The sequence below is a fragment of the Copadichromis virginalis genome, linkage group LG6 (genome assembly GCF_057382275.1).
Source record: "Copadichromis virginalis isolate Kocher_CV1m ecotype Utaka linkage group LG6, C_Virginalis_male_GT1.1, whole genome shotgun sequence".
Classification (NCBI taxonomy): Eukaryota; Metazoa; Chordata; class Actinopteri; order Cichliformes; family Cichlidae; genus Copadichromis; species Copadichromis virginalis.
In genome coordinates, this window is record NC_140623.1 from 40,541,298 (window position 1) to 40,569,136 (window position 27,839).

Genomic DNA, 27,839 nt, shown 5'->3' on the forward strand with positions numbered 1-27,839 from the left:
GTGGTCGTAAGCGCCCCCCTCCAAAAAAAAAAAAGATTCCTGGGCTGCAAAGAATTATCATTTTATAAATTTACTTACCAAATAAAACTATTTATAAAAATAAATGCATTTAGAAGCAAAAACATTTCACTATCGCTGTTTAAAGATTGCCCTTCAGACTCCAGCCTCAGATGGTTTTAAACTAACAACTACTCCGCACCTTTTAGCTGTTTGTAAATGCTCTCTACATCAGTTTATTTTTTTTATTTTTTAACTATGACGATGTATTGAACCATTATTCCTGAGATTAAACCTTAGAGAAAAAATTGCAGTTGCAACATGCCTTTTTCTTCACTCAGTATATTTCCCTTCATTATATACACACATTCATTCATTCAGTCATTTATCCTCTACTGTCCTCCTTCAGGGTCGTGAGGGTCTGGAGCCTAAAAGCTCTGATTTGATCTTTTCTGTTTGAAGTTAGTATTTTGCTTCAAAGCATTTTGTATACACTGTTTTTTCCATAAATAAGGCTATCATCATCATCATCATTATTATTATTATGATTAACTTCACCTCACTATTATTTAAAGTTACATGTTGAGTCTTGGCTCTATTTTAAAAATCACATTTTTAGAAATATATCCAAATACTTTATTCAATATTACTGCTCTAATTTTATATTGAAAATGCCATTATTTATTAAAATTTGTTACTTTGTGAGCTAATTTGTTATATTCATTTCTTTTATTGACCAAAGTACTTTTTCATGTTTTGGCTGCTATAACGGTAATTTCATTTTTGAGTAGTATTGCTTATAAAGCATCTATAGAGCATCTTATACAGCCTCTATAATTTAAACCTTTTAACCAAAATAATTCTAAATTATTATTTCAAATAAATTTCCCCTACCTTAGACATTTTAACATGATTTTATAAAGCTTTTAAAAAAACATTTGTATTCCTATCTGCTGCTTGTGGTTGGACTAAACTGAAGGTTAACAGCTGAAACCAGTTTTGCCTCTCTCGTTGGCCGAAGGCTTTTTTCTCCTGTAAAGGAAATGTGCTCTGGGTTTAAAACGTCAGTCAAATTCATTGATTAAATCATTGTTTAAAAACAAAATTGGAAATTCATATTTTCTATTACAGAGCCTTTCAGGTTAGTTGTGGCGAGAACAGCGCCACAGTAAATCTGTACACGTTCAATAACTCAGCACACAGTCAAAGTATTTGCTTTTTTGTTTAATATTATCCAGTTCAATATTTATACAGCAAATTTCTGCATGTTTACAGAATAAGAAAAATATGTAAAGAGACAGAAGTGTAGAGCATGTCTTGTAGTTGTAGGTTGGCCTTTGAACTAATTAATGAACATAAAGGCTCCTATATAAAGACAAATATGATGTCCACAAAAATAAAATGCATCAAATTTTAGTAAAACTTTAACAAAATAACACATTTTTGTACTTTCAGTATTTGTTTTTTTTTTTTTTTCCTAGAGTGACCGGGCTATTATAAGCTACACCAACCAAACAACATTAAAACCACCTGCTTCATACTGCCTGAGGAGTCCAGGCATGCATGCAGGACCTCCGAGCGGACGCTGCAGTGGATCCTTTGGGTCCTGTGAACCTCTGAGAATTACAGTGGTCCAGCTTCGTAGGCTGGCTTAATAACTTGTTGTAGTATAACGGGCTGCACTGCCATACAAGAGGAGGCTGCTGCCATCAGCCCAATGCCTGGTCTGCATCAAAGCTGTAACAATGTCAAAATAGCATCCGTGTGAATTCAAGGACCCGAGCTGTTGCTACTTCCACTGTCGGCAGTTTTAATGTTGTGGCAGACTAGTGAATGTGTGATGGGTATGAGAGCAGACCGAGAATCAAGAAGAGCTGCAGCACCACCTACAGTTTGTCATCAAACTCACGATACAGTAGCTGATAATGTCATTGTGTTGTTCTCTTAGTTGCTGCTGGACTGATTGCTTGCAAATGTTCACTGTGATGTTCTCTGATGCTTCAAATGCGTGTTTTGTGGTTAAAAAGAGACTCCCTGAAGGCCCAGCTGTTTCCATCAGTCAGTTTCAAAGTCTCACTTCCACCCTGCGCAGCCTCGTTTATCTAGGCTTTTTTTTGGTTTGAATAACCTGCAAACAGCGGGGCCTTGTCAGTGGTTTGGATTTTTGCGTTGTGTTCACTGGCTGAACTGCACTTACATTTGATTGGCTGAAATACGGCGGCTGTGGATGATTAACGTGATGCGGGAACATGTGGCTCGCTTGCGGGAGCATGGTTGGATACATGTTCATAGGCGGGATGCCGGGGTACGGGACGAAGGGTGGCATAATAACCCCCGGCCCAACATGGGGCATTGGTGGAGGCACAGGAGGTGGGTATGGCATCGGTGAGCAGTTGACCGGAGGGTACGTCGGCACCACCGGAGCAGATGGAGGTTTGGATGAAGGGTATGAGGAATTAGGAGAAAATGGTTGTAATGCAGCAGCGCTCTCCTGAGATTTCCCTTCGCAGTTCTTACTGTCCTGTACTGTGCTGCTGCTCGTCTTCTGGTCATACTCAGCAGATTTGTATACTTGATGCACATCTGTTACATCCCTCTCTGCACTGTACGAGTCTTTTTTACTGTAATAATTCTGATTTAAGGGGCTAAAACTAGATCTGCTTGATGATGATGATGCTCTACTTTGACGTCTCGGGGAAATCGGTCGCCCCGTGCCCTTCTCCCTCACAACTTTACGAGCCAAATCACCATCCTTCTTCCCATACAGCCGCTCCTGGATTCTATGAGACATTTGGCCAAGCTCTTCAAATCCCAAATCCATGCCAATGGCCTGCAGCACATCCTGCATTTGCCTACGCTTGTGTTCATCCTCAGGTGGCAGCGGCACCCTTTCCACCACCAAGGGGGACCTGGATCTGCTGCGGAAGTAGGCTTCCCTGCCATCATTCCCCTGAAGGGGCTTTTCATCAGAGAGTGGGCACCGTTTTGGGCTGATGGACCTTCGATGAGTCTGCGGGGAAACTGGTCTGCGGGACCTTTCGCTTTCACTCCAGTAGCTGTTATCCTGGTGGCTTCCTTGATTCCTCCCAGCATTGTGAGTTGGAGACCACAGATGATCAGCAGGGCTCGGTAATAAGGTTTGAGAAACGGGTTGGTCGTCGTCATCCGAGGTCTGAGTCACAATCTTAGTGAGAACATCGACATTCACGCCCTTGTTTAGCACGTCGAGGAAACGCTGGAAGCCTTTGGTTGACTTCTGCTCAGAAACAGCTGCACTTCGACTGGGTGCATCACTCTCAAAAGACTGATGGGAAGCACACAAACGTCACAGGTATAAGAGTCAAACAAATCTCTGGAAAGTTAAACATTTTCACACAATTTTCTGAGACACTTCTGAAAGCAAATCAAACACGAAACAGCAGTGTACGTGACATCTGAGAGCGGATTTGTAAAGCTACTGCAGAATAATGAGCAAGTGAAATACAATTACAGCCTATTACACCTTGTTTTCTTCTTGTAGCCGTTTATTGTGTTAATCAATATTCTGTCTGCTTTGAGGCCAGTTTTGATGTGCATCCCGTTTTGTTGTCACACTCATATTGATAAACCGTTAGAGTGGTCATTTCATTTATGTCAGGTTACAGGTGAACAGGGCTATGGGATCAGAGCCCAGATATACTGATATTCATGGTGGTGTTTTTACTGTGTGTTTTGTGCTGCATGTGTTGTAGATGTTGTAAATGCAGACAAAATTAAAATGTTAAAAGCGTTTGGCTCGGTAGACTTCTATTTCTGCATCATGTCAGAAATTTCACAAGTTCATAAAGAATAAGAAATACACGTGTGCTGAAGTGAAGTGCCAAGCTATTACTAATAAATAGGCCTATCAACTCGAGTTACACTTCTGAGAAGGTGCCAATCTACAGCAAGGTGGCTACAGCATGAGTGTAACGTTTCATGCAGTAGAAGTATTCAAGAAATATTCAAGAAGTATTTGGGATAATGCAAGAATACAATAAACACTCTCTGCAATTAGCCAAACTGCAGGCTGAGGAGCACCGGTCCTCCTCCTCCTCCCTCAGATACATGCAGGAGTGAATGCAGTGTGGTAAATACACTCAGCATTTACCACACTGCAGTAATAAAACCTGTCTTATTATGCATGTATTAATTATTATTGTTGTTGTTATTCGGCTACCCAGCAGCGTATGATGTAATGAATATTTGCTTCTTTTATTACAAATCAGTAAAACCACACAAGGGGCCAGTAAAGCTCTGATCTGGTGGCCAGAGACAAGTGGAATTACAAGGCATAATGTCTGAAGTGATAAAGATTTATCAACATGTGTAACGTCAAACCCACCTGTCGGCTCGAACCATTCAATGGATATCTTGTTCCAGCTTGGCGATAATCCTCATCATATACAGAAGTGAGAGGACTGTCCGTCCTCTCTCTGGGATTGACATAACTCTGTTTGACATGGATAAATATTTTTAATCAAACCACAAAATGATTCCTTGGAATTAAAACACTATTCAAACTGATGCAAACACACAATTGAAACCTGTCCAACCCTCATTAAGCAATCATGTAAACTTACCCTCTCCTGTGATCGTGCCCTCTCTTGTGATGGATCCCGGCCCCTCTCATATTCATCTCCATCTTTGTAAGACCCTGACAGTCGTCTGTATGTTAACTCATTTAGCTGCCTGTATGGGAACTCCTCATGCAGAGGCCTGTGCCTGGAGTCCTGAGGTGTTTTCCTGTACTTGAAATCCTCATTTTGTGGTGACGCATCTTCAACATTCCTGGTTAGATGCGACCGTGAAAAACTGTCCGGTGAAGGCCTGTACGTTTTCTCCTGAGCCTCACGCCTGTACCTGTAATCCCGCTCGTCGTCATCTGCAAACCTCTGCTTTTTGTTGTCAGAGGGGTCCCGCACTGGTGAAGACATGCGTCTCCTCGCCGGGCTCTTCCTGCTCCGGTCCCTGTTCAGTGTATCTTTGCTGTACAGCCTCTTCGGAGACTCACTGTACTCCCTACTTCTTTTTCTCTCTGTGCTGCTGCGTCCATCCCCACCATATTTATGATACGACTCCCGTGGCATGTCTCTGGGAGGGTCACGCCTTTTCTCCCATCTGTTGTCATATTCATCCCGTTGCCGTGAACTTCTCTCGCTGTACTGCCGCCTGGAACTGTGTTCAGATCTGTTTGAGTACATCCTCAGACCTGAGTGATACAAAAAGAGGATAAACTTGAATAATGTCCGACTTCAAATAAACACAACCACTTATCTTGTATTAACAAGGCAAACAAAGTGCTCTCCACTTGGAATATGTCAGGATTTCTACAGTTGTTCTGTGCCTGTGGCGGTACTCCAAAGAAATTGGCTCCAAAAATTTGTGATTCTAAACTGTGTGTCTCTGTGCCAGTTATGTGACAGACGCATGTATACTCCTCAGGTTAAATGTTTAGCATCAGTTACCATGGTGATCGAGTCAGGTTAGAAGAAAGCCACATTCATGCTAAACCATTAATAGCGTTCTGGTAATAACTACCCTCGCAATTCTTCTAAGTCGGGGTTAAACTGAAGATAGCCTCATATGCTGCCTGCAGAGCTGGCCTATGAGGTGGTAAAACAGGCCAGCTCACTGTTCAATGCTACTACGGTTTACATTCAGAGATCACACTGACAAACATTCCCCCCTAGATCATAAATGCTTGATAATCACAACAGGATTGAAAGAAACAAGCAAATGTAGGTCACAATGCGTCTACAAAAATATCCAGCAAAACATAAAATAAAATTTTTTTAAAATATGAACAAACAGCAGGAGTCACAAACCAACAGTATAGGCGCGGGTGTGTCTTTAAATAGAAACTACGTGTAAAAGCACCTGCTGTAGAATTCTCTGAAAGGACGCTCAGGCATCCCAGAGCTTAGATAGTTGGCTTAATGGAGCTTTCGGTATGCCGTGACCGAGCTAACGTTAACAGCGTTGAACGTTAGCGTTCGCTGCAGCAGCTGCCTGTTAGCAGGCCACGGAATAGCTTCAGTTGGCTTTAGCAAAAGGAGAAATATCAAACTTACAACTGTATCATCGACGGGATAGTATTTCCAGCTAAAATCGCTGCGTCTGTGAAAACTTTCTCGTCCTAAAGTGCAGTTAAATCAGCAGGAATTAAAGCTTTGCCCCTGCTTTTGATTAACCTACTTAGCAGCATTCGCGGTGGGCTAACGAGCTAACGTAAAATTACCATTTCCGCTGGATGACTCCACTTTCATTGCAAATCAGGAAACACACACTCCCTTGGGTAAATTAAACCAGGGAAAACTGCTCAAAATATGTTTAGCAGTAAGTACGTTTCCTAAAAACATTCACAAAATGTTAAATACAGTCGGACAGCATTTTAAAAAACAGGCACTGACTGAATTCCAGGAGGTTTGTTTTTCTAATCTCCCCCCGGGGATGAAGAAGTGGGTTCGGCTACTTTTTAACGCAACTTTATTGATAACATTTAAACACAAGAAATTATCGTCAAAAAGTAAGAAAATTCACATTTAATTGTCTTTTTAAAAAATGTTTTTCTTTATTTTCTTCAGTTACACAGAAAATACAAGACAACAGAGGCACAGAGAGGCACTGTATACATAAGTACATAATTGTGGGGTACGTACTGGCATACTGTGAAAGCACAGTATGTAGAAGAGGATGATGTATGGTTTCTGAGAGGACCTTTAAGTCATTCCTTTTTGTTGTGAGATCAAGGTGACTGGTCAGCCAACACATCAGGCAAAAACAATCCTCTGATTTCCTGATTCAGCTCTGCAGCCACAAGGACAGGAGGCTTTTCCAACATGTGAGACTGGGCGCTGATCTGCAGTACAGGAACTCCACAGGGCACTGTGCTGTCTCCATTTCTTTTTACCTTACACAGCTTCAGAACAACTTCTCATCATGCCATCATCAGAAATACTCTGATGAAAGTTCTACAGTGGTTAGATGTGTTAGTAATGCGCAGGAAGAGGAGGAAGACAGAGCAGAGGATGATTTTGGTCTGGAATGTTCTGAATGTGGATAAGATTGGAGAGATGGTGATTAACTTCATATGCAGGGAAGAGGACAGCTACATTAAGCCATATAAAGTGCTTTTCTACTTTAACTGAGCACTCAAAGCCTCAAGCCTCGTTCACCCAATCACACACTTTATTCTATCTAGACACAAAACCCCGAGGCTTTCATTATTATATCTGGAGACTTTAACCATGCCACACTGGATTCTACTCTGGCTGCTTTTCACCAGTTTGTGAATTGTCCCACAAGGAGCAACAGGACAATTGACCTACTGTATGCTAATGTGAGAGATGCATACAGAGCCACCCCCCTCCCCCCACTAGGGAAGTCAGACCACAACCTGGTTTACCTACAGCCACAATACACACCCCTCGTCCAAAGGCAGCCTGTCACAACGCGCTCCATCCGGAGATGGACCCCAGAAAAGGAGGATGCTCTGAGAGACTGCTATGACACCACAGACTGGGATGTGCTCCTGAGCCCACATGGTGAGGACATAGAGGGGGTGACACACTGTCTTACAGACTACCTCAACTTTTGTGTGGACACAGTCGCCCCTGCTAAGACGGTACGGTGTTATCCTAATAACAAACCGTGGGTAACACAGGAAGTCAAAGCTGTCCTCAACATGAAGAAGAAGGCTTTCAGGAGCAAAGTGAAGGAGGAGATGAAAGCAGCACAGCGGGAGGTGAAACGCTGCCTGAGGGAAGCAAAGGACACCTACAGGAGGAAGGTGGAGCAGAAGTTGGAGAGGAACAATATGAGGGAGGTCTGGAATGGTGTGAAAACCATCACAGGCCACAACACCAAGAAAAGCACAGTGGGGGGGACTGTGGAGAAGGCAAACGAACTCAACAACTTCTTCAACAGGTTTGACCAGCCCACAACCCCCCCACCCTCACCTTCACTACAGAGTCCTCTCCCCACTCTCCTGCCTCCCTCGCTTCCCCCCCTTCCTGACACCATGACACCCCCCTCCTCCAATCCCTCTCTCAGCAGCAAGACATCTCCCCCCCTCCCCTCCTCCCAAACATCTCCCAGTGTCACAGTGGATCAGGTCAGGAGGCAACTGAGGAAGCTTCGCCCCAGAAAGGCAGCAGGCCCAGACAAGGTGTGTCCTAGGATGCTAAAGGCGTGTGCTGCTGAACTTGGGGAGCCGCTACAACGAGTCTTCAACCTCAGTCTGCGACTGGGGAGAGTGCCCGCCCTATGGAAGACATCCTGCATCGTCCCGGTCCCCAAAAAGAACCGGCCCAATGAGCTGAATGACTTCCGACCGGTGGCACTGACGTCACATCTTATGAAGACTCTAGAGCGGCTCTTCCTCAACTTCCTCCGACCACAGGTACAACATGCCCAGGACCCACTACAGTTTGCATACAAGGCGGGTGTCGGAGTGGAGGATGCCATCCTGTACCTCCTACACAGAGCCCACTCACACCTGGATGGGGGAAAAGGCACGGTCAGGATCCTGTTTCTTGACTTTTCCAGTGCCTTTAATACCATCCGGCCCTGTATGCTTCAGGAAAAACTGAACAGGATGGAGGTGGACCCCTGCCTGGTGGCTTGGATCTCCGACTACCTCACCGACAGACCACAGTACGTCAGGCTGAAGGACATCACGTCTGACACTGTGGTCAGCAGCACAGGAGCACCACAGGGAACTGTGCTGTCCCCTCTTCTCTTCACCCTGTACACCTCTGACTTCTGCTACAACTCTGAATTATGCCATATTCAGAAGTTTGCAGATGACACGGCCATCATGGGGTGTATCTGGGATGATCAGGAAGAGGAGTACAGAAGTCTGGTGAGGAACTTTGTCGCATGGAGTCACACAAACCACCTGCAACTCAACACCTCAAAGACTAAGGAACTGGTTGTGGACTTCGGGAGGTCTAGAGCAGGTCCACTGCCGGTTCAGATAGAGGGGGAGGAGGTGGAGGTGGTCAACAAGTACAAGTACCTCGGGCTGTGGGTGGACAATAAACTGGACTGGTCATGCAACACAGAGCACCTGTATAAAAAAGCCCAAAGCCGACTGTACTTCCTCAGGAGGCTGAGGTCTTTTAACATCTGCAGGAAGCTCCTGAGGATGTTTTACCAGTCGGTGGTTGCTGGAGTACTTTTCTATGCTGTGGTGTGCTGGGGGAGCAGCACAGCAAAGAGGGACTCATCCAGGCTGGAGAAACTGATCAGGAAGGCTAGCTCTGTGGTCGGCATGAAGCTGGACACTCTGGTGACAGTGGCAGAGAAAAGGACATTAAAGAAACTGATGGACATTATGGACAATGCTGGGCATCCTCTGCACACGGCCATTAACAACCAGAAGAGTCTGTTCAGTGACAGGTTGCTTCTCCCCAAGACAAGAACTAACAGACTGAAAAACTCCTTTGTCCCACACGCCATCAGACTGTTTAACTCCTCTCTGGAGGGGAGAGGGAGGGGAAACAGGAGGACAAAGGAGGGGGGAACAACTAAGCTGTAGTGCCTCTTCACCTCACTGTACAATACCTTGTGCAATACTTTTTGTAAATAGTCAACAGTGCAATAGACTCAATACTTGAAATGTGCAATTCACTTGTATTTTTATTTTTTATTCCTATTTATTCTATTTATCCCCTTTGTATATTTTATTTATATTTGTCTCTGTATTTATATATGTGTGTGTGTGTGTGTGTGTGTATATATATATATATATATATATATATATATATATATATATACACACACATATATATATATACACACACACATATATATATATATATATATATATATATATATATATATATATATATATATATATATATAACAATTCTGTAACTGTAACTTCGGTCGTTGCTGTGCTTTTTGGAAGTCGAATTTCCCAGAGGAACCCACCCGAGGGATTAATAAAGTTCTATCTTATCTTATCTTATCTTATCTAATATTGTCTTATCTAAAATTCATGCACACTTACAATACTGGGGTTAACTCAACATTCCAAGGGTACTTTGACATGCAGCCTGGAGGAGACTGAATCCTTGACCTTCCAATTAGTATACTTCCCACTCTAGCTCCTGAGCCATAGTTGCCCCAAAGGACAAAACCAAAGCATCCACATCAAAAGTGGGCTGAACTGGAAGTTGGCACACAAAAGTGAATAAGCAAACTCTGTTCCTAGGGAAGCCGAGACCCTTCAGTGTGTGCAGGTAAATGACACTGAGACTTTCTACCACTCAGTTGTGGTGAGAGTATTATATTTCCCTGTGATCTGCTGGGGAAGCAGCATCAAAAATCTTCAAGGAGTCTTGCTCCATTGCTTCGCAAAACTCCTCCCATACTTGAGTTTTTGCTTTAGCTACCTTTTAGAACTGCTTTTGCTTTCAGCCTGCCACAGGAGATCAAAAGGCCAGTCACTCTTCCGTTTCACCTTTCACCCTACAGTTGCTGCTCCAGTCGCCTCAGCAGACGTGTGGAACATTTAGTATTTTTTACTATTTTCACTTATTGTCTACAGCCATCCTGCTGTCAGAGTTTTTCTGGAGAAGATCTCCCTGACTGAGGTCTCTGACAGACGGTGCACCCTCAAAATATATATGTCAACTCACAACCTGGGGGTCCTGTTGTCAAGCGCACTTAGGGATACCCGTATGCTTGAACATGGTATTCGTTACAGGAAACCTGTCAAAGAAGTCCGATAGCAAAGCAGGATACAGACTGAGTAGACTGCACGTTTAGGAGTTCCCAGATGGGGCACCTACCACCACCCCGTCCAAGAAGGCCAGGTAGTCAGGACACATTCTCCAGGAACTCTGGCCCCTGTGCTCATTCAGACTTACCTCAACTGAGCCCTTCAGCCAAAAGGTGTTATTTTTAGAGTCCCTTATCCAGGCCTTGCTGCAGGGTGGGACCCTCGGTAACTCCATCCCAGAGAAAGTCATATATACCACTGTTATTAGGGAACTTCTCTCTTCTCTTCTCCCAGAACTGCAACGCTGAACAGAGGCCTACAAACCCCTCCACAGTGATAGGGTCCTCCTAGAAATAAACTGTATCAGCTTTTCAGTTTTGTTAGTAATAAAAGCAGTTTTTAAAAGAAGCAAAATATCTTTTAATTTAATTATTCAATTTCATTGTGGTTGTTTTAGTTTTATTAATTCATAAACGTACCAAAACATGGGGTTACTGTCATGCATAAATAGACCACTGGAAGGCAGTCAGATGTGGTTAAACGCTTTAAATATTTACACCCATAATGCTGATAGGCTCATTTATACTAATGCTCTTTATAACGTCACCCTCATTATAACACTTAATTATGATTTGGGGCAATTGTGGCTCAAGAGTTGGGAGTTCGCCTTATAATCTGAAGGTTCTTGGTTCGAGCCCCGGCTCGGACAGTCTCGGTTGTTGTGTCCTTGGGCAAGACACTTCACCTACCGCCTACTAGTGATGGCCAGAAGGGCCGATGGCGCGATATGGCAGCCTCGCTTCTGTCAGTCTGCCCCAGGGCAGCTATGGCTACAACTGTAGCTTGCCTCCACCAGTGTGTGAATGTGAGAGTGAATGGGTGGATGACTGGGTGTGTAAAGCGCTTTGGGGTCCCTAGGGGGGGACTAGTAAAAGCGCTATACAAATACAGGCCATTTACCATATTTTTTGGGTGGTCAAGGTTACCAAGCTCTTATTTTGTCAAAGGTGGAGTGAACTTAATTGCAGTAAATCCAATCAACCACTAGATGGTGGCAAACACTGTTGCACGCGCACACACACACACACACACACACTGAATTTACATATTCACAATAGAACATTGAATTAAATTGCAATATCTAAAATATTTCATGCAGCGTCCAACATCCCAATAATATTTTTGCTAGAACAAAGCGATACATTTTTGTTTTAATGAGAAGTACATTATAGATAGATCACCATACTATAATTGCAGATTTGTTTGGGTTTTCTTTTCTTTTTTTTCTTTTTTTACACAAATTTATATTTTAATCTTTGTTTTCACTTCACTATGAGTCAATGCAGCTTTGCTGACACAGTTTTTATTGTGCAACCAAACCCTCCTTCAGCTCAGCCCCTGCTGACCGTCCAGGCAGACCCACCATTAGTGCAAATGTGAACAAAAAGCTCACAACACACTCAGGACTTTATTAACTTTATTATATCCTTCCCTACAGGGAGCCACCAAACGAATGACAACCCGTTCATTTGCAACATGAAACAAAAAGTTAAACGAATGCCGTACTCACAGTATTTGTGCAACGTCACACAGCTCTACATAGGCGCCTGTGTAGTCTACATCATATTTCTCACTAATGAGGTGCAGTCATTGTTCCCTGGGCGACACGGATGATAAATATGCTCCAATCACATGTGCTGTTAAGACATTCTGTGTTAAGGATGGAATGGGGACAGAGATGTGCGGTGCAGAAGTGAGGCGGAAGCCAACACGAGAAACGCTGGAGTCTGCAACAGTCCCAGGGCCTTCTCCTGCCACTCTGTGAGCACAAAGAGTATCCACCTGAGGGCGCTGTAACAGAGAACCATGAAACACAGCAAGTTAGGAGCTTAATTAGCTTTGCTGTGAGCAAAGCAGCAAATCCCACTTTAACAGGAGGATATTTCAATAAGTAGGAATCACAACCTCTGAGTTCTCTGACCGTTTATATCTCCTCCTAAATGAAAGGCTTTGTGTTCGTGTTTGACCTTCACGACGCTGTCAAAGAATTTATCTTTCATCAAAAAAGGGATTTAAAAATGATCATCTCAATACCTTAAATTACATTTTAACCACTGCAGACTATATGATTACGGTAAGATGTGTCCACTTTACCATTAAAACTATTGCAAAATTCTCAACTTGAATATGTGGTACTGTGCAAAAGTCCTGAGCCACTCTTCATGTCTTTATGTTTTACTTTCAAGGAGCCAGAATTTCTTGTAAATAGTCTTCAGTGATAATTATTTGTAATCTGAAGGTCATTCCAAGTTTTTCTTTGGACATAATAATAATAATAACTTTATTTATAAAGCGCTTTCAGACAAAGTGCTGTACAGCTATAAAGAGATACATAAATAAAAGTGATGCATAGCAATACAAGTTAAAAACGCAATAACGAGTTAAAAACATAACAAAAGTTAAAAACGATAAAAATGTAGAAAAAACAAAAACAAACTAAAAGGCATAGAATTAAGACATGTAGGACAGGGTGAACAAGCGGGTCTTTAAAAACCTCCACAGAGCATGCCTGCCTGATATCTTGAGGGAGGTTGTTCCACAAAAATTGGGCATGAAGAGAAAAAGCACGCTCTCCAACAGTCTTTGTTCTGGCTCTAGGAACTTTTAAAAGGCCAGAGTCCTGAGATCGGAGAGCATGGGATCGAACATAAAGGTGCAAAAGATCAGAGAGGTATGAAGGTGCCAAACCATTTAAAGCCTTGTAGGTGAGCAGCAGGACCTTAAAATCTGCTTAAACCTGACAAGGTAGCCAATGAAGGGATTTCAGTACAGGGGTAATGTGCTCAGATTTTCCAGTTTTAGTCAAAACGCAAACAGCTGCATTTTGCACCATCTGTAAACCTCTAAAACTTTTCTTTGGTAGCTCAGAAAGGAGAGCATTACAATATAATATATGATATGTGAAGGCAAAAATGCTCATTCAAATCAAATAAACGAGATGTGTGGAATTTTATCTTTAATTCAACATGTTTAACAAAACTATTGCTATTTTTAGCCCGCCATTTTCAGGGGTACAAAAGTAACTGGCAATTGAATAACAGGCAAATTTGATGGTAAGTGAAGCCTGTTCTCTTCTTATTTCATGATAAATTCCCAAAGGTTGTGGCATTATCCGAGTACTTATGGACCTAACTGTCTGCAGACATGAAAGAAATCACCTTTTGTAGCAGGTCTTGCATGTTTAAAAAACATCCTGCATATACATGTTAAATTTGGTTTAAAAAGAATATATTAAGACAGTATGCATTCATAAGAGACAATAATCCCAGCCTAAAGCTCATTCGTGCACATCATACAACACTAATACATCCCTGCAGCCTCCCACCTCCTCACTGGTAGAACTTAATCTCAGTGTCCACGCAATCAAAAAATAAGTCCCCCAGTTCCTCTCCGGGTATCTCTCCGCTGAGCATGGCTGCGATCTCGCTCAGACACTGAGACTCCAGGTCCCTTAAAATGTTGTAGACAGCTAGACCTTCATCCTGAGACAGAACAGAGAGAAAACCCACAGAGATGCCATGAGAATAACAGTAACACCCAGGTTAGATCATACAAAGCTGTGAAACCTGATTTGATGTGACACCCTACTTTCTCCTCCTAAATTGATGCGTCTTTCATCATCATAAGCTTCAGTCAGATTTTAAAAAGGAGTCAGATCCTGCTGAAAACAGTCCTGAATCCAGTACAACCCCACGTCTATGGTGGGAGATGCAGTCTGAATAACCGCAACTACAGACCTGCTTTTCTTTACCCAAATCCCACTGTGGTGTACAAAATGCACTTTGTATTCACTCTCGTGGCGTATTTATATTTTAAAATAACAAAATAATAAATCAGCGCTCTGTACAAATGTGAAATGATAAAATATTTACACCAACATCCAATCAACCATCAAACAATGATTGAAAGAGTGACAGAAAAGTTATATTCAATGAATTATAAGAGAACTGAGTCTCTGAGTCAGTGGAGGAAGGTGCACTGCTGATGAATACTGTGTGGAGTCCAGTGAGAGGTCAGCGAATAAACTCCAAGGAGAGTCTGTTTGGTTAAAAGGAGCCTTACAACTGTGCTCCGTTTCATTGTTGGACTCTAGTAGAGTAGAGTATACTGGGCCGTATACTGGAACAGGCTTTAGACAAGCTAAACAAAGATATTTTAGCTCCACCCCCATTAAGGTGACCTCCCTTTAAACCAAACTTTCCTGATTGGCTTTACCTTCCAAACAAAAGTTTGAATATACTTTAGTTAACTAACAGGAAAGAAAATACTAACACAAGTATGAAAAAACATGTTTCCTGAGACGTCGACACAACTGTTTAGTTTTCATAAAAACTGCACTTGACGAAAATGTAGAAAGTACCAAACTATGGTAGCAACAGAGTTTGCAGAATAACAGAAGTTAGGAAAATTTTAGCAAGATATAAATAAAAACTAAACTAAAATGCACAGCCAGAGCCGATGGCCATATAAGTGCTCAACCTTTTTTGCACCACGGACCAGTTTATGTCCGACAATATTTTTACGGACCGGCCTTTATGGTGCTGCGGATAAATACAACAAGATAAAACCAAAAAAAGAAAAGAAAACTTATTCATTCACACAGGAAAAGACCCAGAGAAACAGAGTTAATAATAAAAACTATTTTAAGCCCAGCCGAGCCTCAACTTTTGCGGCTAAGTACCAAACAGCTCACAGACTGGTACCGGTCTGTGGCCCGGGGGTTGGGGAGCGCTGATATAAGGGATATCCACTCTCTATGACATCATACAGAGACAAGAGTTTAAAAAAGAGAGAGAGATAGAATAGGATTACTTGTGCACATGCTGAGATAATAATTTGAAACTTTGGCCATTTTTAATATTAAATATAACAGAATATATGCGAATACTAAATAGATCCACGCTGAATAATTTCCATTTAATTCTTCATCTTCTGTATCTTTGTCCTAACGTTTCCGCATTGGAACAGACCAATTTTAAAGGCGGGCTTTGTCACATTTTAAAGAGAAAAAACTGTTTCCTCAAACTACAAAAGAAAAGTTGAAGTCATGAGTAAAAAAAGGAAACAACACTTATTTGGTGTAATGAGCAGCTTTCGATAGCTAACATTAGCAAAGCTACAAAAACATTTTGTATGCTCATTTTGTGCCGAGCCAAAATTCCAGCCCAAACAGGGCGCTGACCTTCCTCTGACTTCAGGTTCAGCTTGTAATCACGCACATAATGCCAGACAGGAAATCAGCTAAAATGTCTAAATGGAAAAACTGTTTGGAAGTTCTCTGGTGTCAGTTTGAAACCCTGCTCTTTGGCTTTGAATGTGCACTTGTAGTGTGTTTATGTTTAGTCTGCACTGATGCCATGTGTCTTGTCTGCACCATCTGTGAGGTGCTGTTGTGTTTGGCTCTGCACTGGGAGTGTCTACTCTGGGTTGTGCAACTCGCCTGTAATTTATCAGCAGCAACTCATCCGGATCGACTCTTTAACGAAAATAAATAAAAAGTGATCCTGCTGTGAATGTTTACTCAGTGAACCGGAACTTCATGCACTGCCATTATCTGTGCAGGACTATCATTGACCTAGGTCATCCATCAGTGCCCACCGGGTTGGTCTCCATGGTGTTGAGTGCCACCTGATGGGCCTTGTAGAGGTCGTGTCTGCGGTCCACCTGGCTCTGAAAGCGAGGCTGCTTCCTCGCAGGGTCGTCCGGGCCAAACTGTGGGGAGACCACCCTCGGCACTGGGGTGGGACAGTCCGAGAAGATAAAAGGCTTGAATACAGACCTAGCAGGGTGGTAGGATTAGACAGGGAGAGAAAGAGGAAAGAGAAAGAGGAGACTCAGAAATTCCCATCAACCCAAAGAAGATACAGAGGATAGAAAATTAAAGATTAGAAAGGAAAGAAAACACTTTTCACACTTTCATATCAGAGGAGCTCATAAAGTTCTGTCGCTTAAGATTTCAATTTGTTCAGTCTCCCTTTCAAGATCATCCTCTAAACTGTTTCCAGCTCTTCTGCTATTTTATTGCCCACTACAAGTCCCACTCACACCACTTGCCTATCTGTGATACACGTGAGGGGCAACGTCAGGCTCTGAGAAATGAAAAGTGAACATGCAAACGGCAAAAACTGCAGTCCTCTAATGGCCACTTGATTCTGTCCCCAATCTCAACAGACTCCCATGTAAAAATGTCCAAATATACAGAATCCAAAAAGTGCGCTTTAATGAACTTAATATTATTAGTGGCCTACTTTAAGACCAGGAGAAAACATAAACCCAGCCTCCGAGGGTTGTAAGTCTGGGTAAGCGTGAGGGTTGCGTGAGGAAGGGCATCTTGTATAAAACCTGCACCAAATCAAACATGAAGATTCGTCCACTGTGGCAACTCTCAGGGACCGTCTTCATTTAATTAATATTATTACGGCGTGCTTCGTGGAGCAGACCAACCAAAAGTTGAGCGAAAATCGGCATAAAATCTACGTAAAAACTCCTCAGTTTAAGTAAACTTGATGTTTGCTCTCTGGAAGTTTGAGATCACAGATGGTCAGAATTAGACTTCCACAGAGGCTTCTGGAATTAATCCACAGGCGCACAAAGTGACCACCTTGAGGGACGTTTGGGGAATTTAGATGTCTTTTTTAATGGTCAGCACATATTCATATTTTATGCTTTTTAAACATTAACTGGTTGTTACATTTAATTTTCTAAAACTTACTTAATACTAAAGTTGTATAAACAATTATGAGGAATTCCAGACCTTTAATCTCACAATATTATAATCGTTCCATGAACATATAGTGGATAAAACAGGTTATTCAAGTAGCATTAAGTGGAGGAATTCTTAGTTTAGTGAGTGGCAAACCTGGATGGGTCTGGGGTGGCAGTGAAGAAGTGGATGCAGGGCAGAGCGGTGTCTCTGGGCAGGATGGAAACCATGCTGCCTGTGGTGCAGAAACCTCCAGAGTCCATGCAGATGCCGCTGGGTTTGTCCCTCAGAATGGACATCATCACCTCTGCCGTCACTGATCCTGAAAGCAGGACAGACAGAGAGCTGAGTGTCTCTGTAGAGAAGTTATCGTCATGTTCGGCAGCTCTACGCTCCGCCGAGCTCTGTACCTACCATCGTGTTGCTGGAGCAGCTCCGTGCCTCCCCTGTAGCGCTGCTTGGCCAGCTCCATCCTGGCCGGCGGGTTCTCGGGACTAAACACATGCGAGAAGTTAAATTCTCCCTCACCGTCCCACCAGCCCTGAGCCTTGGCCACGCTCCGCAGATCCGGGTGCTCTGTGGAGATCTCGCTGCCAATGGTGAGCTGGTTGGAGATGTTCTTAACACCCTCTGGAAGAAGCAGGTAGATGTCAGTCTTTGAGATACCAGATCAACTGAAATCCTATTTAGCCAGAAAAGCTCTGTTTGTGTGTATGTTTCACACAAAGCAGATTGATTGCAGCTGATAAAAATCACTCCATGAGGATTCCCATACATGCATTCCCATACATGCATTCTCAGCTGCTAGAACCTGATTTCAGCCAGGAGGCCAGTCTTATCACAAGAATGGACCTAGTTTACTTTTTTTATTTGAGTTTGTTAAACACACAGACCGCTGCAAACACACAGTCACAAACAGTTTTTTTTTTACACTTGGCTCTGTGTGATGTGATACAGAGCTGAGGGGCAGCCAATCAGAAGAAAGCTAGATTAACAAAGTGGATCTAAAGCTCTGGGGTGGGATCACCTGGAGTCACTGCAGATGTGTAGCACATCTATCAGCTAAACACTTTCTTTCTATTCATTAAAGATAGACACTGAAACCAGAGAAAAAAACATCAGAGACAAAAACCCCACAAAGACAGACTTATTAAAAGCTCATGATTTCGTCTTTCTAAAAGCAGTTTGCCCAAAAAAACTAAAGCTGACGTCCTGTTTTTCACACCGATTTCTGCTCAGTCTGCTTTCTGGTGCATTGAGGGGATATCAAAAATCAGGATTTACTTTTCTGCCCACCGGTTACGGTTTACAAATGCAGATAAATTCATGTGAACTAATAAATAGCCAATCGAAAGCAATTAGGCAGTGGCATTCCTAAAGGTTTTAGCTTTGAGTCAATACATCTTCTTCCTGACTCAAACTGGATGTTTGTGAGCACAGTGAAGTAGAGTAGTAGACCAACGCTGGTCTCATTGTCCTGGAGCTGACTGACAAGAACAATCCCATCTGCGTACTTTAACATGGTCCTGTTATCATCATACTCTGTAACACATCTGTGCAGAGGATAAATAACAGAGCACACACATCCCTGTGGAAACCAGCAGAGGAGCAAACCTGAGAACTCCATTTAAACTAAATTTCTGTGCCCACAAGTTTTAAAAGCAAACTGTTAAAATATAAGGTTAAAAAGTTAAAAGCAGAGGAAAAAAACAGGAAGTCTAGCATGAGACCCTTTTCCCTCCAAGTGTTTAAGCTCTGCTCCTCTGTGTGGTCTCTAAGCAATCTACAGACCACACAGAGTTTAACCTCTCCTGTAGACGCTTCTGCCATGTTAGCAGCACGGCAAGGACAGACTGATAATCAGTCGAGACAGACGTACGCATAGATATTCATCATCCTCAGAGGATGAAACTGTTGTTCAATATCTCTGTTCGAGAACAGGTTTCAGGATTGTTCCCCTCCCCCCTCTAAAATAAAATCCTTTAAGCAAGCATGCAATAAGAGGCTTTATAAAAATTTCACTAAGGAGATGTTGGTGCATGCACACCATGAACTTTTAAAGACATCCTCGTCCTTGTTACGACTGTTACTAAGGAATCGCACCTGCTTTCAAACACAAAATCTTTGCTTCAATTATAACAACCGGAGAAAAAAGCTGGATGTGGTTATAAATGAAGCACATTCAGTAATTTTGAGCTCTATGGATGATCACCCCTTCATATCAACACTGAGTGGGGTGGAAATTTTTTTTAAACTCATCTACTTGGACCTATATTGGGGACGTGGTTGGATTGATGAACAGGTGCCCTGATAGAGACCTGAATGGATTATCTGACCAACAGTATGGCAACAACTGTGTGGTACAGACCTCCAAGACATTTGTACTTCAGTTCTGGTGAACAGCATTCTTGTTCTTATTAGTATGTTACTGCACTAATTACCCGATAGGTGTCTCCTTACATTGGACCCATACAGTCTGTGAATGTAGCTTACTAATCACACTGACTAGCATTAGCTGATAAATTAGCGGGATGATCCCTTTGATCCATATAAGGTAACTTTTGGCTGCCATACTATACTGCAGTGAGTGCACAGAAACAAACTCTTTTAGCACCTCCCCCTTTAAGCCAGAGCAACGTGAGGCCTGAACTTTTGGCTCACAGTTGTTACTTCTTTAGTCTTTTCAACCCTTGGTCCTTACCTGAGACTTTCTGTGCCACCCAAAGCCTCCCGGCTGTCTCCAGCACCCAAGCCTCACTGCGGTCCACAAGGAGGAAGGTGTTGTGGTAGCTGAAGGGTTCGGGAGCCTCCCTGCACTGCCCGCCCTGGCCATGCTCTTCCAGGAGGCTGGTGATCACCGTCAGTGCTGCCCGGGCACTGTCACCACGCTCCAGCCCCAGTCTGATGATCAGAACCCATGCTAGGTTATGTGTGTGCCAGGTTTCGTCTATTTGTTTATCTAGTGTTTGATCAGTTTCACACACCATGAATTCACTTTAACTGCTCTGAAGTGTGCATTGGAGAACAGCTGATCAGTTAAAGAGTCTCTCTTTGCTGCTTGAGTATTTTTACACAGAATAACTTCAACAGTCATCTCTACACCTGCCATAACATGCTAGTGACAATCTACACACCCTTCTGATCAAAGCCTCAGAGGATTAACTTAGTACTTCTACTGAATACATGCAATCCAACTTTAATAAGATGCAGTCAGCAGTTGGATTATTTTCCCTTTATTGATATCCTGTTCTTAATCCATACAAATTTCTGAGAAATATCAAAAGTTTTCAGCAGCTCACCGGACAAGGTCCATGCCCAGCAGAGCCTCTCCCGGTGCGACGGGCTCTCGGGTCCAGACTGCCTCATTCCCAATACAGACCCCTTTGTCACTGGCGCCCATTTCAGCTCCCCACATCCATGCAGGTTTGCTGAGGACCACCGCGTTGGTCTGCTCCACCTGAGGGATCTGGATGTACGTGCACTGCAGATTGCAAAGAAGAAGGAAAAAAAAGGATTGTGGCTTCAGGTATGAACAGTGGAGCATGAACAACATTTTCTTACAAATGTGCACATATTGATGTATAACAGTGGAAGAAAAGGAAAAAGATATCTTAGTACCAAAATCCCAAACAGATGTTTCGGGTCATTCAGATCAACGATGACAAAAAGCAGTACAAGCACACGATCCAGTGTTAGATACAGTTCACTTACATCATCACTCATTTAGTCAGGCTCTTAAATATCCAGCAATTGTCAGGATACAATGAAAAGGTCAAAGATTTGTATTCTACCTGCATGTTAAATTATCCTAAGGCTAATTTAACATTAGGGTCACCAGGATTGCAATACACTCTCAGAAACCTGGACTTTTTTTTATAATGTTTTACTTTCCAGTAATGCATTCAACAACTTATCATAAGGACATCATTAGACCCCACAGCACCATCAGATCACTGTGATGCATACTTTGCTTCATGAGCTGAAAACAGCTATAAACAATGTATTCAGAGCACAGACACTATACAAGACGGATAAAGCCAGTGCGCCATTACCCACTGGTATCTGAAGACCAGTTTTGAAACCCAGTGATGAGCGTTTTTTCGCTGTGGTTTCAAAGGGGATGTGAAAACCGAGGGACGATAATGCCTGTGAAACCAAACACTAATCGGCTGTTATCGATCACAAGTTGTTGACCAACGAATAAACCCAAGATATCCCCTTAAATTAACAAAATATACAACATCTACTTAACTAAAATCTATTTGTTTTACTCTGTATGACCTGAAATTAGTGGCTGAGCTCAGAAACCCAGCAGGAAAGTTGTTACTGACTTCTGTAGGACTGTAAATGTTTTTGCAACCACAAGTATCGACCCTGGTTCCTATTAAAAACAAACTGCATTAATGTGAAGCTTGGCTGCGCTGACCTAGCGTGTGTAAATATTCAACATCCCTGCTTCAGACTTCAGCCTTGAAAAAGGTTGTTTTGAACCCAACAGATATGAAATGTATTAGTCAGACGGTGTATTTAAAACACAGCAGCAGCTGCGGCTTTTCCTGCGCTGCTTTACCTCCAGCATGGAGCCTGGAGGGTGGGAGGCTGCAGGGTAGTGGACCACCTCTTGCACCTCATCTCGAGGACGGTCTGAGTTCTTTCCAAAAATCACATGGTCATCACGAGAGCCAGGGGGCAAGGAAACAAAACAGTCACATGACATGGGGGGCTCTGCCATCCTGCAACAAAGACACAGAAACAAAAAAAAAAAAGGAAGTGTGGCTGGCTGTGGGGAACAGCGGCGTGATTGACCCCCACCCCCCCCCCCCCGCCCTACCCAAACACGCACTTAAGAGTAGTGGTATCCAGAAACCCGACTTGGTACTGTTAATCTCACAATGCCAAGTGACATGACAGAATCAGCGATAAAGCTGCTCAAGCAGTTATTAAAATCACCTCCAACTTTAACGTTAAAGTGATTCACACATTAATGAATCATTCATTATAACCCAGTGATTAACCTTTTTGGTATTTTAAGCATATTTCTGTACTGTTTCACCACTTTTCTGAACAGTTATTGAACACAAAATTGTGTATAAAGTCTCGTGCAGCCACTTTTCACCAAATACCATCTGATTAAGAGCACGAGGATCCACCATATTTTCAATACGCTCTACTTTCATCTGATCCAAGTATTGTGATTTCCTGTCGTTCCTTCGTGACACCCCTAAAAAACCCGTAAACGCCCCTGGTGGGGAGTGAACTAAAGAAGCAGCACTGATTTCACGGCCTCATGTAAACAAGCTGATTTGAAACTAATCATAAGAGTCTGACGTTGTGTTGGATCTGCAGCACTACACCCTGCTGTAACCATAATGTGCATGTGTGGATCAGAGAGGAACAGCTCTCTCCATTCCCCACCCAGCTTTCTGCAGAAAGTCAGATCCAGCCGGTGCACTGCCCATCCCTTTCACACAGGGATTAGGAGGCAGTCTTGTGCAGAGCACTTTATTGACTGTAATCTTCACAAATCCGGCCGCCACGTTGCTCTATTGTCGCTCCTTTTCTCTCGTTTGCGACCACGAATCGCTCACATTCCGGAAACAATGTCACCCAAAGTGCCCCGGCTAATCGCAGCTGTAGCCTGTGACGGAGCTCGCTTTGCGATCAGTGTTTATTTCAGAGATAAGGCCCACACTCCCCGTCCCTCTCTCCGGAGTAGCGACGCGCCTGTCTCTTCGTGTCCTTTCGCTTTTAATCTGGGGGGTGAGAATGGGGCTCAATTTCGGGGATAATAGTGCGTAAAGTAGAGCTAGGCAGCGGCGGGTGGTGCTGGAGAAAATGTTTACCTTTGTTTTTCAATGGTGAGCGCGCACGGCCGGCTGGGAGAAGGCAGGTTGTAGATACAGAGCAGTCACGTGACGAAGAAATCCAAAGGTCTGTACTTAAAGGTCTCGTCTCGTCTGGCCACAAGCACAGCTCACCGTCTCACAGAGTCCAGTCCACACCTGTGCAAAGCTGCACAGCAGGCCTGAGCGATGAGGTAGCTCTTCATCATGAGTCTGCCTCCTCTTCGCCTGTTTATCTGCAAACCCGCAGTCAACACGATCATAATTACATCCACCTTCGAGGAAATCCCTGCAAACACTGCAAGTTTTTACAATCCGCTGTTTCCACCGTGGAAGCAACAAATCAAGTCTGTTTGTTTGTTTTTTATTTATTCGCTCAGATACAAACAAAGACTGTAAACAAGTATAATTAAATGCAAAATGCTTCTGAGCTACACTTATGACCTCATGTCTGTGTGACTTAAAGGATGAGCCGGACAAACCTCTTAGCTTGCACTCACTAAAGTAAACAAGTTAACGTTTTCATAAGAATCACAGGTCAGTAAAAACTGTTTGCTTTACACGAAACTTTCACAAGCCTGAAAAAAAACAAAACAAAACAAAAAAACATATAAGCCCTATGATGACATCAGTGGCATCGTGGGAAATGTAGGATCTACTGTTTTAAACCCAGGATATCGCAGCCTGTGGTGTTTTGATTTTGAGGGCTGTTTTACGAAATATGTCATATATACAGCATATCCAAGCACACATCAAGTACTAACTACAGACTACATAAAAGTGGTAATTACAGACTGACCAGCAGGGGGCGACTGCTCTGGTTGCAAAACAACTTCTGGTTAATAAATGGGGAAAACAGCCCCCAGCTCCCTCTCTGTGTGACCTCAGTGAGATCTCAGTTCCTAGTTTTAAAGTCTCAGTGATGGATACTTTATAAACCATGGATTTGTTGGTCACAGGTTGTCAGCCAATCAGTGTGGCGACTTTGTTTTCCCAGTCAAACTCACCCCTTGCTTTTCAAAACTCCAAGATGGTGATGGCTGAAAACATTCGGCTAACTAATGGGTGATGTTACGTTACGTCCATCTGTTCTGGGAATCCATCCTACCTCACAAATCATTTCTGCACATACGCTGCGCATATGCACAACACAAAACCCAAATTAACTTCATTTTTTAACCCATTGTAAATATTTCTTATGGTTATGGTTTGGATTAGTCAGAAGTCACGGTCAAATTATAATACAGGTAGGACGATTTGCCAAAGTAGGACGGTTTCTTAGAACACCATCTTTTATATACAGTTTGTAACCCCAACCTATGAGACCGAAATGAATTAAGACTAAAAATTTGGGTTTCTGTAATGAGCACTTGAGGCTGAATCCCAACCAGAGTGTATCAGACAAATATTTGAAGTATCACACAGCACTACCTTTACCTCCACTAACTGGAGTCACTGAACTGGACCTGTCTGTCAGACCTTTAATGGAAATATCTGACAAATAATTTGACTTGCTGTGACGTAAAAGTGCATCCAAGAACTTCATGCTTCAGTTTTTGGTGGCTGATTTCTAGTATTTATTAGCACTTAGCACTAATTAGCATCTGTTTGTGCCATTGTGATGCACTTGTAAACGTCATATATGCAGCTTCCTAACAAAGCTTATTACTGTTAGCTGATGATTTTTACATTCCAGCCTATTGTTTAAATACAGCCACTTCCACTTCAGTAAAAATGCTAATAGTGAGGCTTTAGAATGTAGAGTTTAGAAACAAAAGGGCGACATCATAGTAACTAGAATTAGTCCTTTAGATTAGCATGTTTCTAACATGGAAAGGTAGGTTAATATTAACTTCCAAGTAATATAAATGGTGACTTTTTTATAACCTGCAAAGTCATAGCTAAAAAGCTGAGGCTCATCTTAAACACAGGTAAGTAGAAAAATGGACGAGCCAGCAAGCCACAAAGCTAATAAGATAATTTAACTGACAAAGACTTTGGAGTTTATATGAGTATAAGTCTATATTTAGAGTTATATTAGGACATCAAGCTGCACAACAGCCTGTGTTAATCTTATATTTATTTCCCCACCTCACTGGTTATTGGCTTCCAGTTGCCACCACAACTTTAAATAATAATCCTGAAAATCCTCTTGTTTAATATCTCTGTACAGAAGGACCGGGTGCATCATGGACAGTCCATCACAGGACTTTTTACAGTGTTTCTCTACTAAATGCAGTGGAAACATAAGGTCAACAGTGAAATGGAATCAGAATTGCTGTTTACTACATTTGAGCAGTGGGTGAAAAAATAAGATGTGTAAAGACATTTGTGTTTATTTCGCAGTTTAACAAGTCACCTTCTTTGGCGCTGTGACACCAACGCTGTGTACGCCACTGCTTTTTAGCAGCACTCTGGCTCACATGTTGGCTAATCAGTGTAATTAAAGTTGGGCGAATTCATGTGTGTCAGTGGTTTATAGAGTGGGTGTCTCCCATCACTGGTGTTTCATTGAATTATGTCTCTGACACTCCCTGTCTCAGTCGTCGGAGACAAACTCACTCCCCACCAGCTTCCACCTGCTGTTTGCAAAGCATTGATTGATGACCCATTTCTCTCTGTCGGTTTTCTTGTTTCATCAGCAGAAAAAAACCCTCTGCACTGACGGCAGGAGACGAGTTCTGTATCAAAGCTTCCCAGTGAGTCCTAAACCTCCCTTATATTTGTTTTGAAGCTGTTAAAATACATCCATTATTGTGCTTTTTGCTTCTGGGCCCACATGTCAGGCTGGAAAACTCATAATGTTGCCTTCAAGTACCAGAGATAGAAAGTTAGGCACAGAAAATAGGTACAAAATAAATTAAATTAACCTTCCAACCATATAAAGATACAGGAGCCACCGTGATGTCATCACTGAATAGTGAAATCCATTTTCAAGCCTCATTCATTGAACTTATATATATATATCACCTGTTTTATTCCTTTAGTTCTCAGACTAAACAACGCTTCAGGAAATCATTCCTGCCGTTGCCTGTGAGAGTGTACAATAACTCATATTTCTGTGACAGGTGAACACACCTGTCTGGCATAAGATAAGAATGCAATTTGTATTACTTTCTTAGTTTGAGCAAGAGATTAATGCAGATCAGTATTATTTTTTAGTCTTTTTTAAGTTAACCTCATTTTTATTAATTATTTTTCTTTGGTTTTTCTCACAATATAAGGCCCTCACTATGTCATATGTCTATCTGTCTAATCTAGAAGAAATGACAAATCAGTGCACTCTTTTACTTCGCAACATCTACTTTTTGACTCTCACGGGTACTTATAGTTACCTTAAATAAGCTATCATACCTACAGTGACAGAAAATGAATTTTATGCAAGCGTAGTTTGAATAAATGTGATGGACTACAAACAGATAATCCATCCAGCTTCTCTCTGAGCTGTAGTGAACACGTTGCCTAAAAATGGTAAGATCTAGCTGAAAACAACAACAACAATAACACAGAAACACTCAAAATGCTGAAGTTGAAGCTTGAAAAAGGTTGAGTTCAGAAGTGAGCTGATGGCTTCAAAGTGGCTGTCAAGTACGTATATGTTTGAACACAGCCAACAGAACTCCTTTCACCTTTTCTCTATTTGTACAGAAAACTGTAAAACAAGATATCATAATAACTGACAACTCAAACTGGTAACACAGGTCCCAGTCGCCCAGCCAAGTGAACACAAACGCACAGGATGTGCTAAAATAATAAAGAGAACTGGCTCTGCTGCATTACAGTGACTGACATCTTCCATCATAAGTCATTTCCAGCATCAAAACCAGCGTGTAATTGTGTCATTGTCACTCATCAATATGCATACCAGCAGATCCCATTCTTAAAACTGACTCATGCTGGCATCTGTAAATGTTTGGTGACGCAAGTTATTGAAGTTCTTAAATACATAGGTGAGCGCATAGGAAACAAGGAGTGGCCGCTAATCCGCTCCAAACGTTCCACAAAACGTCGCGTTTTGAGCGCGCACACCTGGGTCCTGCTGTTGCTGACTTATGTCAGACTTGGAGGAGGTGTTGAGTTACTTTTTGAAGCAGGACGGTGGTGAGTGGTGTTCCCCCGTGGCTCACGAGGAGCGCTGAAGGCAACGCGAGCTGAATTCTTGAGAAGTTTCCTGAGAAGACAACCTGTTACCTGAACGGCAACCGACTACTTCCACTCCCTCTCTGGCCTTTCATCTCCTGGAGCGTGCTGACAAGCATCGCACATCCTGTCTGCCCTTACACAAAACACCAAGCAAACACCTACCTGAGCCAAAAGCGGACACACCCAAGCAAGAGCTAGCATATGTGTACAGTAACACACACACACACACATGCACACAAGCACATGGGTGCAGAAACAAGCAGAGACAGAGTGAAACTAAACAGATGAGTGAAAAAGAGAGCTTGTAAATACACCCACACATTACACCCCTCTGACAACAACA

General features: G+C 42.6%; 2 protein-coding genes across 5 annotated transcripts; both read right to left on the minus strand.

Moving 5' to 3' along the window:
• Positions 1-1,205: 1,205 nt before the first annotated feature.
• On the minus strand, positions 1,206-6,448 carry LOC146708506 (uncharacterized). 3 transcript variants are annotated; one of them, XM_085460435.1, is made up of 4 exons: positions 6,257-6,448; positions 4,599-5,227; positions 4,361-4,468; positions 1,206-3,301 (listed from the first exon to the last, which is right to left on the minus strand). In XM_085460435.1, the coding sequence occupies exons 1-4, from the start codon at positions 6,282-6,284 to the stop codon at positions 2,096-2,098; spliced, it is 1,971 nt and encodes a 656-aa protein (XP_085316561.1). In that variant the 5' UTR covers positions 6,285-6,448; the 3' UTR covers positions 1,206-2,095. The 3 variants fall into 3 exon arrangements, with proteins under 3 accessions (XP_085316561.1, XP_085316562.1, XP_085316563.1); XM_085460436.1 differs by lacking the exon at positions 6,257-6,448 and adding an exon at positions 6,090-6,250; XM_085460437.1 differs by lacking the exon at positions 6,257-6,448 and adding an exon at positions 5,896-6,022.
• Positions 6,449-12,207: 5,759 nt separating this feature from the next.
• scrn2 (secernin 2) lies at positions 12,208-23,605 on the minus strand. 2 transcript variants are annotated; one of them, XM_085460439.1, is made up of 10 exons: positions 23,354-23,605; positions 22,926-23,263; positions 22,081-22,243; positions 20,810-20,991; positions 20,212-20,411; positions 17,925-18,140; positions 17,667-17,832; positions 16,406-16,586; positions 14,133-14,289; positions 12,208-12,598 (listed from the first exon to the last, which is right to left on the minus strand). In XM_085460439.1, exons 2-9 carry the CDS (start codon positions 22,967-22,969, stop codon positions 14,137-14,139), a joined length of 1,305 nt encoding a protein of 434 aa, XP_085316565.1. In that variant the 5' UTR covers positions 22,970-23,263; positions 23,354-23,605; the 3' UTR covers positions 12,208-12,598; positions 14,133-14,136. The 2 variants fall into 2 exon arrangements, with proteins under 2 accessions (XP_085316565.1, XP_085316566.1); XM_085460440.1 differs by lacking the exon at positions 22,926-23,263 and having other exon boundaries at positions 23,354-23,603.
• Positions 23,606-27,839: the final 4,234 nt, after the last annotated feature.